At 39.5% G+C, this 10,679-nt stretch overlaps 1 protein-coding gene across 1 annotated transcript; it reads right to left on the bottom strand.

Moving 5' to 3' along the window:
* Positions 1 to 1,188: 1,188 nt before the first annotated feature.
* Positions 1,189 to 9,311, bottom strand: hs3st1 (heparan sulfate (glucosamine) 3-O-sulfotransferase 1). Its single transcript, XM_066641449.1, has 2 exons — positions 9,212 to 9,311; positions 1,189 to 4,403 (listed from the first exon to the last, which is right to left on the bottom strand). Exon 2 carries the CDS (start codon positions 4,301 to 4,303, stop codon positions 3,365 to 3,367), a length of 939 nt encoding a protein of 312 aa, XP_066497546.1. The 5' UTR covers positions 4,304 to 4,403; positions 9,212 to 9,311; the 3' UTR covers positions 1,189 to 3,364.
* Positions 9,312 to 10,679: the final 1,368 nt, after the last annotated feature.

Here is a 10,679-nt window from a genome sequence, read left to right as displayed (position 1 = left end):
TCTGAAGTGAGAACAGAATCTTGTTATGAAAATTAAGAGTGAAGCAGTCGACCAAATCTGACACCACTGAACTCTATTAAATCAGATCAAATGGGAGATGTGATGCAGAACCAGCTGTAGCCAGCTGTTCTACAATAAATTCATGTCTCCATGATTAAGTGTCACATTCCTACACGGCTGAATGGGAATCTGTCTATCTGTGTGTGTGTTTGTGTGACAGAGAGACAGAGAGAGAGAGAGAGAGAGAGAGAGAGAGAGAAAGAGAGAGAAGGGGGGGGGGGGGTCCTAGAAAACGAAGAAGCTACTGTGCAAATTTTGTAGAAAACAAACTAAATGCCATTAGAATAAACCCTACCCCATAATTCCAATGAGTGTAATACTGTGTGTGTGAATGTGTTGGTTTAACCATTTACATGTATCTCCTTGTGACAGTTCAGTATTATTTGAGGTTATTAGTGGTTAATAAACACTTGATTATGTTAAATCAAGTGTACTGTTGATTTAACAAATCCAACAAATCAAGGAGAACATCTGGAATCACAATTTGTTTTAATTTTACTGTATTATGCATTTTTATTTATTGTAATTATATATATTTTATATAAGAACCACACTTAATGAGATGATACATCCTTTTATGTAACAGGTGCCCAAGACTTCAACACAGTACTGAACCTATTCAACATTTCTTCTGATCACAAAACCACACCAAATCGTCTAAAATGGGACGGTGATCCCTCACTCCAGAGAACGCAGTTCCACTGTCGATGTGTGTCATTGAGCCTGGTGATCTTAGGCCTGTACTGCTTTTTACTACTTACTGCTTTTAACCATTCTGTTTTGTTTATTGCCTTTCCAAATATGCACTTGAATTAACTGAAATCATGCATTATAAAGGATGTCTAAAAACCACAACACTCCCATTTCCATTCATCTGACAGAAACACTAACATTAATAATAATAATAATAATAATAAACATTATTTCATAGGGCATCGGTCCTTCATTTTTTACAGTGATAGTAAAATGTGCACAAATAACACAAAGCCATGTGTAAACCAATACATATATATGCAAACAAATAGAGTAATACCTACGTTTAATTCGATCTGTGACCGAGCTCAGTACTCACTTTGCTCGTATATCAAATTAAAATTCCCCATTAAAATGAACTGAAATGCTAAATGTACTTTATAAATAACAAATAATATAGAAATAATAATATTACATAATAAAAGAGAATGTAAAGAAATAAACAAGTTCTATTACGTGTATTTATCTTAAAAATCAGACGAAGATGTTGGTGGAGGAAATTGGCGGAGGAGGTTGGGGGGGCAGTAATCGTTAATGCTACAATGCTATAAAAACAGTGATACGGCTGAGACGCTTGCAAAAGACAGGGTTGTCACTAGAGATTAATGATAAGGGGGGCTAAGCTGTAACCGGGATTGTCTAGGGTAATTGGTAACAACTGTAGGAGGGACTGTTACTCCATTGGCTGCAGCACTGAACAAAGGACAGATAACTCTGGCTGCTGATTGGCTAAATAAAGGTAACCACCAATGAAATTCTCTGTTTAGAAGCCGTTGAGAATCTGCCCCTTGCTCTGGCTGAGAGAGAGCTGCGTGTCTCAAAAATAAAAGTGTGACCTCAAAAAAAATTTATAGCCCCATCTCTCCAAAAATATCCAGTTCAGGAGGATTTAGACCAGTTTTGAGTGGGATATTTAACATATATTTACAGGATGTAAACCTCTTCAGTATTTTGTAAAAGTCAGGTACCAGCCTAGGATCATATTTAACTTCCAGTCAAAATGGCCAATATGTACATGATGATACTCAGGGTCAGCATCAGGATAAAAGTAGACAACATATAGAAATTTTGCCAGATCCAGTGTTTAAAAATCTTAGGGAAAAAACCCAAACAGCCCAAATACTTTACATTTAAGAAAATAAATACTGCATTTCCTTCTCATGAAGGATTTTTTTTAATCAAGGTTTTGTTTCAGCAGCCTTCCATCACAAAGATATGAATAAAAATGAATTCTTTTCTTTTACATCACTATTCTTTTACAAATAAAGCAGATGAGATGGAATGAATGGACATTTCACGTTTTTGGACACAGTAGGCGTTTTAAACCAAATTAAAATGAAAAGACTTATTTATGCAGATTTAAAGAGTGAATAAAAGAGACCTCACTTGGACACAGACGACTGGACACACTGGGCTCATTTGCATAGGGCATTTCACAACAGTAATAAAAAAGAAAAGTGACAACACACAATTTAAATGAACTTTACAAGCAATTTCCAGCTCGTAATACATTTAATCATTAAAGTTTTCAGTGCTCCTGTAAAAGAAAGAAAATAATAAACTGTGTATTCACTGGAGTTTCTCTCCAAATATAAAAATATAAATATAGCTTATATCGCATATATAACCTCTGCAGTGTACAGTGATTAAATACTTAGGCTACATAAATTTGCATACATAAATATGAGGAGTGCAATTGATATGATCTATAACACTTAATACTAATAAGAAAATTAGTACTAAGTCTGATAACCAGTATGTTATAAATCTATGTCAGTTTCTTAGACAAAGATTAAGATTAAGCTTTAATTTAAAAAGATTTTCCAATTGGTAAATCTCCATTAAAACTGAGTCTCAGCCCAAGATTAGGCTTAATATAGATCGGGAAGTTTGAAAAGCGATACGTTAAATCTAAACGTGGTCCAGCTTTTCACATATAGATAAAGCCTAAATCTAGATGATAATGGTATTTATTTACTGACAATCGAGTCCAAGATTAGGTTTAATCCATGTCAGAGAAACTGGAACTATGATTCTAAACACTATTAAAGTAATTGATGTTGCTTTATTATGCCTCTTTCTTGTTTATGGAACTGTAGTATTCTGAATATATAATCCTGCACTGTAATAGTATTGACTTGAAACATTATTTGGAAACAACTTAGTGTGAAAACAAAAGTTTGGTATTTGGTTGATACATTTTACACCTGAAAGTAGCCTTGTGGGCTAAGATGCAATCATTCAGCATTCGTTATTGGCATTGCTTATTGGCATCTTTATTGGGTGCTTCTACCTAAAGCTGAAATCCACGCTAATGCACATGCATGGATATATTTCCGGCCTTTTTTATGTTTGAAGTTAAAAGAGGCTAATCCTGCTAACAAGTAATGCTTAAAGATGTGTGCACCAGTTAATGTGTGATATTCCCAGCTTGTCATATCTAGGTTTACTGTTCTTCCCAGAAGAGTCTGAAGAACTAGGTTCCAGTTTCATTGGCTGGGCTTCGTAGGATCCATGATAATCCACATGTTAACTATGCTAGCTGTCAAATTCAGTCCATTTTCACTGTGTGTGTCTCTAGCTTGTGTTTGCTAACTCCGTCCCAGTCAAACGTTCTTCCCACCAGCTGGAAGAACCTCTGGTTTGGTTCATGGAAATAATCCCAAAGTTTGTGCAAGATTTCGGGTGCCACCTGTGGGTGAGTCCGACCTTTAGAGCTGTGTAAACAACGCTCGCGTCCACCTCTGTCCCTCAGGCAGTAGAAGCCCTTGGTCTCATTGAAGTAGAAGTTCTCTGCACTAATTTGTGGATCCAGACCTAGGAATTTCTCAACCTTCTGCATCTCTTCCAGAGGCTCCCGGATCAGGGAGTCTCCGTCCACCACATGGAAGCTTTCCCGAGGGAATGTGGCTAGCCAGTGCTCCATGTGCATGTGGTACAAACTCCGGTTCAAGGCCTTGTACGCCAAGTTCAGCTGCCCGTCCTTTAACAGAAGCAAGGCCTCTATGGGCTGAGGTTGCTTCCGCTTCTGCAAGTGATTGTGGAAAACCTGGGTGTAGTCAGACAACACTCTGTCCACGGGGTCCCTGACGATCAAGAGAAGCCTGACGCTCGGGTTCATTTGTAAAACACGCTCTGGGACTTTGGCGGAGGTGAAATAAGCTGGAGTTTTCTCCACTGTGAGTTGCCCAGATTTAGTCAAAGGCATCTGCGAGGCGTACCAGCTCAACCCCTTCTGATAGTGTGACTCCCAGTCAAAGAAGTGGACCTCGTTCTCAGCCGCAGTGATGCTGCTGTGGAGACTTAACATTTCAATTAGCGCTCGAGTTCCTCCCTTCCTCACCCCGATAATGATGACGTCTGGCAAATGTCGGGTGCTATTCTGGGAGGTCCTGGCTGGCGAGGGTGTGTCTGGGTCACTTGCCGGACGAGAGGGAACAGGGGGAGATAGGGAGAGGAAGAGGAGGAAAACGAAGAGCGCAGCTGCCATCAGGAGAGTCTTCAGAGTGGCTGAGCACAACTCACCAGACACTTCATTCAGGACAGGACACTCTCACACCAGCGTGGACACACTCAGGACTCATAGGTTGCTGGTAGGAAACAAAATAAAATGATTTATGACTTTTTTGTGAATTTTATTATTAGCTTCATGTTAAACAGTTATTATGAACAGAAGAATTTGGGATTAAAGAATTAATTGCACAAAGTTGGCTCATATTTGAAGTACATACATACGGACACATGCTAGTTTGTTTATATACAATCTCAGGACAAAGAGTCAGGTCCTCACTGTTAATACCAAAGCAGTAGCAGTACAGAAAATAGAATAATCTTAACTTTCATAATTATTTAATATAACCAGATTGTATACATCAGTATTGAAAGCAGGTGGGGTTCTATATTAAAATAAACATTAACAAATCAATTTCAACAGCAGTGTTATGTATGTTCCAAAGTAGTAACTTAAAAGGAGAAGGAAAAAAAAGCAATCCTTAATTTCAGTGGAAGACAATGTAAAAAAAAATATTCCAAGTAATTTAGGAGCATTTCTATTGGTCCATTTATCGTGAAATTTCAAACAGTGTGAAGGACAAATGCTGTGTTCAAATGGCAAGTTTGACTAGTTTATTTATAAAGCACTGTTGTATAAAAAACAGCAGATGAATTCAAATAAAAAATGCACAAAATATAAAAAAAATGCAAACAATGTATTGCATTAAAAGAAAAGACATGATTAAAAATTAGTTAACTTTATAAAAAAAAAAAAATTAAAGATCTAATAGAAAAAAACATGTGGTAAAATAAAAATTCACAAAAATGGATATGCATGTTTTTCTTTGGACAGTGACAAAATGCAAAGAGAGGTTTTCATATCTATTACATGCCATTAAATATACACAATAATACACCATAACATAATGGCACACATTTTAATTTGGCACTGTTATTGGACTGTCATGCATGATTTTTAAAATCATTTACCCTTAAAATGTTACCCTGAGTGAGTTACCCTGGACAGAATGCTTAGCAACATTCCACTCAAACACTTTATTAAAAAAATAAAGTTGTGTTACACCTTTTTAAAAATAAAACAAGGTTTTAAATCCGAGGAACATTGTGATTCTTTGGTTCTTTCTCATTACCCTGATTTTGTCCTGGTAATGTACATAACAAAAACAAAGACACACACACACACACAAATTTTCAAAAATTGCACACCTGCAGAAATGCTTATTGATCAAACTTACCCTGTAGAAAAGCCACATGAATAAATTGAATCATTTTGCATTAATGCACTGGCACAGGGTTAATTTGAGGCAATATAAGATGGATGAAAACACAGTGCTCATATCAAGGCTGAAGTATTATTCAGACAGTCACCATAACCTCCAGCAATAATGCCATCACTTTGTCATTATACACATTATATCTGCGCCGAAAAACCTAAGTCTGCTTTTATCTTAGTCCTTTCTCTTTCTCGAAATATCTTTATGTTCAGATTGTGGTGGGAGTGAGCTAAAATATTTTATAGCCCTCAGACTCTGACACTTTCAAAATCAGATACTGGAAACTGGCATTCATTCATTCATCTTCTCTAACCACCTGGGTGGGTCAAGAGGCCAAAAAAACAAAAAACACTGGCCGCAAAAGAAAATATACACTGTACAAGCCGCCAGTCCATCACAGCATCACACACTCACCCAGTCACTCACACACTCACAACTGTGGACACTTTTACACACTCACCCAGTCACTCACACACTCACAACTGTGGACACTTTCATACACTCACCCAGTCACTCACACACTCACAACTGTGGACATTTTCACACACTCACCCAGTCACTCACACACTCACAACTGTGGACACTTTCACACACTCACCCAGTCACTCACACACTCACAACTGTGGACACTTTCACACACTCACCCAGTCACTCACAACTGTAGACATTTTCACACACTCACCCAGTCACACACACACTCACAACTGTGGACACTTTCACACACTCACCCAGTCACTCACAACTGTGCACACTCTCACATATTCACCCAGTCACTCACAACTGTAGACATTTTCACACACTCACCCAGTCACTCATACACTCACAACTTTGGACACTTTCACACACTCACCCAGTCACTCATACACTCACAACTGTGGACACTTTCACACACTTACCCAGTCACTCATACACTCACAACTGTGGACACTTTCACACACTCACCCAGTCACACACACACACTCACAACTATTGACACTTTCACACACTCACCCAGTCACTCACAACTGTAAACATTTTCACACACTCACCCAGTCACACACACACTCACAACTGTGGACACTTTCACACACTCACCCAGTCACTCACACACTCACAACTGTGGACACTTTCACACTCTCACCCAGTCACTCACAACTGTGCACACACTCACATATTCACCCAGTCACTCACAACTGTAGACATTTTCACACACTCACCCAGTCACTCATACACTCACAACTTTGGACACTTTCACACACTCACCCAGTCACTCATACACTCACAACTGTGGACACTTTCACACACTCACCCAGTCACTCATACACTCACAACTGTGGACACTTTCACACACTCACCCAGTCACTCATACAGTCACAAGTCTGGACACTCTCCCATATTCACCCAGTCACTCACAACTGTAGACACTTTCACACACTCACCCAGTCACTCACAACTGTAGACACTTTCACACACTCACCCAGTCACACACACACTCACAACTGTAGACATTTTCACACACTCACCCAGTCACACACACACACTCACAACTGTGGACAAATTTACACAATCACCCAGTCACTCACAACTGTAGACAATTTCACATACTCACCCAGTCACTTACAACTGTGGACACTCACACACACACACAGTCACTTACAACTGTGGACACTTTCACACACTCACCCAGTCACACACACACTCACAACTGTGGACAAATTTACACAATCACCCAGTCACTCACAACTGTAGACAATTTCACATACTCACCCAGTCACTTACAACTGTGGACACTCACACACAAACACAGTCACTTACAACTGTGGACACTTTCACACACTCACCCAGTCACACACACACTCACAACTGTAGACACTTTCACACACTCACCCAGTCACACACACACTCACAACTGTGGACAAATTTACACAATCACCCAGTCACTCACAACTGTAGACAATTTCACATACTCACCCAGTCACTTACAACTGTGGACACTCACACACACACACAGTCACTTACAACTGTGGACACTTTCACACACTCACCCAGTCACACACACACTCACAACTTTGGACACTGCAAAAATATAAATCCATCATTTTTACAGTAAAAACCAGCAGTTTTGGTTGCCAGAATTTCACTGTAAAATATTTGGTGGAAATGCATATGACATTAGAGTATTATTTTAGGCAACCATACATTTTCATTCAATAACTGTTTTGTTTACAGTACTTACGTTTAAAAAACAGATATACACTGTAAAAACCCATAGTATTTACATAGAAAACTAAGAAACATTGTTTTGTCATTAAATTTACATGTAAATGGTTTGACAAATGACAGAATTGAGACTGAGATATAGCCATACTGAGAATAAGCATTATATTTTCAGCTTTTTAAAGGAGTTATTGTCAATAGGAGCAAAGAAATGTGCAGTATCTAGGGGCCATACTCCAGCACTCGAACACAGGCTGATGGTGAACTTTCCTGACCAACACACATCTCATCACAACATGCACAGTAACACACACACACACACACACACACACACACACACAAAATAATTGGTCCAATGCAATCAGAAAGCCAACAAAAAAAAACAATTCTGAAAATCACAAAAATATGGAGCTGCTGGGCATGCTGGGGCTCCCCCATGAGTCTCAGTTTCTTCCAGTCCTTGACCACTTGTACTGCCCATAATGGTTTGTGTATTTAGCAGTGACAACATTTATTTTTTACAAAATGAATTTCAAGCAAATATTACTGAATATTTTCATTATAAGTAAGTAATAGTAAAAAGTAAGAGTAAATACTCTTGTAAGCAAGAAATATGTTTTTACAAATTTGTGTTTTGGTTGATAGAAGTATTTACGGTATTTTGCTGTTACAGAAACGGTAATGGTTCAACCATTTTAGAGTCTACAGTCATTTACCCTCATGATTTTACAGTTTTTCACCATAGAATTTACAGAATCTTTTACATCACAATCACACACACTCACCCAGTCACTTATACATTCAAAAATATGAACACTTTCACAAATTCACCCAGTCCCTCACAACTGTGGACAGTATTACTCACTCACCCAATCATTCACACACACACATCTGAGAACACTTTCACACACTTACCCAGTCACTCACAGACTCACAATCCATGACAGTTTCAAACACTCACCCCATCACTCACACACTCAAACCTGTGGACAGCTTCACACACTCACTCAGTCACTAACACACACAAGACTTTCTAATAGATTCAGTAAGCATAGCGGTGAGGATCTTATTGCAATCATCCACATGAACATCATAAACGCACACACACACGCACACACACACACACACACACACACACACACTTGCAGACAGTCAGTCACTGCGTTAATCGTTAATCATTAATAGGACAAAATGCAAAAAACATAATTACGGAAATCATTCACTTTAACAGCACACACCCACACCACCACCCCACCGCGCGCGCACACAAACCACACACACAAATACTTTGGAATTATATGAAATAAATAAAGTTCACTGTGTATCGATCGATCGGTGCGTGCTCTTTCTCTTCAGGTACTCTCTTTCTTTCTCTCTCTCCCTCTCTCTCACTTTCACACACACATCCAGTCTACCTGCAGGGTGTCAGCCTGTACTCCATAGCAATGATCCATCCCCTCAAACTCTCGCACTCGCCCCTCGCGCAGAGAAACTGTCTCCACTCGAGCCTCCTCTATCCTTGTATAAAGCGCTCCGCCCCTTTGGTGACGTCAAATGCATCCACCCAATCCTGTGACGTGCTGTTTGGTCACTTTCCCTCACTATCCCGCTCCAGACGGGAATCTCTCTCTCTCTTTTCAGCAGAATCCATGATGAAACTGTGTTCTTTGGAGACGTGAAAGTACTTGTGGGCTAGCTGGGCCGATCCAGAACTAATCATCCAACATCAGTTTCTGAGGTCGTGTTTCTCTCGTGTTTATGTGGCCCTTCATTAACATAGACTTTGGCCCTGAAAGAGTGACGTGATTTTATTGGTGAAACCATCACTGTCACTAAATGGAGTGGACAACAACGGTCTTATTGTCTGCCTAGGACTGCATCTGAACACACCCCCACACACAAACACACACACCCAAGCTTGTTCTCATGAATTGTAGGGTTATAAAGAATTCCATTTATTCAGTAAATACCCCAGTGTAAGTCTAAACTTAACCCCAAACATAACTTTAAATGTGTTATAACCAGAACAATACATTACAGAACAATACTCTCTCTCTCTCTCTCGTTCTTTGCCTCTCTCTCTCTCTCTGTCTCTAGCTCACACACACACACACATGAGCACATACATAAACAATGTTAACTGAGTAACAGACATAGGACATTTCCTCTCAGATGACGCTATCGCACACACGTGTGTGTGTGTCTTTATCTTCAGGGACACACCTTATCTGTAGGTGAACAGGTATGTCAGGTCAGTTCCAGTTCAGTTCAGCTTCAGTTCAGAGAGAAATGAATATGAGTGAAAAACTCATATTAACCAGGTCTTCTGACCAGCCCTTTAAAGACACTTTGTCCCTTCAGGTCCCCTCAAACCTGGACTAGAGTGACTCATCTGGACAGTAAAGTTGGAGTTCTGAGAACAGATGTGACCTCAGAACATCTGAAACACAGGACCTCAATCTTTAAACCATTAAAATACACACAGTCATACCAGAATATTCTAATATTATGACCATCTCTTAATAGTGGGAATAACCATGCATTTCTTTAGCTCCATTTGCCAATGAGTTCTATAATTAAAGACTGTTGTTCACCTGTATTCTCAGTGCTGCAGTGACACTGACATGGTGGCATTGTGTTAGTGTGTGTTGCGCTGGGGCAAGTGGATCAGACACAGCAGTGCTGCTGGAGTTTTTAAATCCTGTGTCCACTCAGTTAGACACTCCTACCTCGTTGATCCACCTTGTAGATGTAAAGTCAGAGACAGTATCATAGTTTGTGTTGTTAGACACAGTCAGTCCATTGTTGTAAAAACACCAGCAGCTAGTGATGACCAGCTACTGCTGGTCAGCGTGCAGCTTTGTTGTCTTTAGTCTCTGAAAG

Source organism: Hoplias malabaricus, chromosome 13 (genome assembly GCF_029633855.1).
Source record: "Hoplias malabaricus isolate fHopMal1 chromosome 13, fHopMal1.hap1, whole genome shotgun sequence".
NCBI classification, from domain to species: Eukaryota; Metazoa; Chordata; class Actinopteri; order Characiformes; family Erythrinidae; genus Hoplias; species Hoplias malabaricus.
This window is presented reverse-complemented; position numbering and strand designations above follow the sequence as displayed.

What these genes read in the sequence shown, in the direction of transcription:
- hs3st1 (XM_066641449.1), bottom strand. Translation starts at nt 4,303, where the DNA reads ATGGCAGCTGCGCTCTTCGTTTTCCTCCTCTTCCTCTCCCTATCTCCC.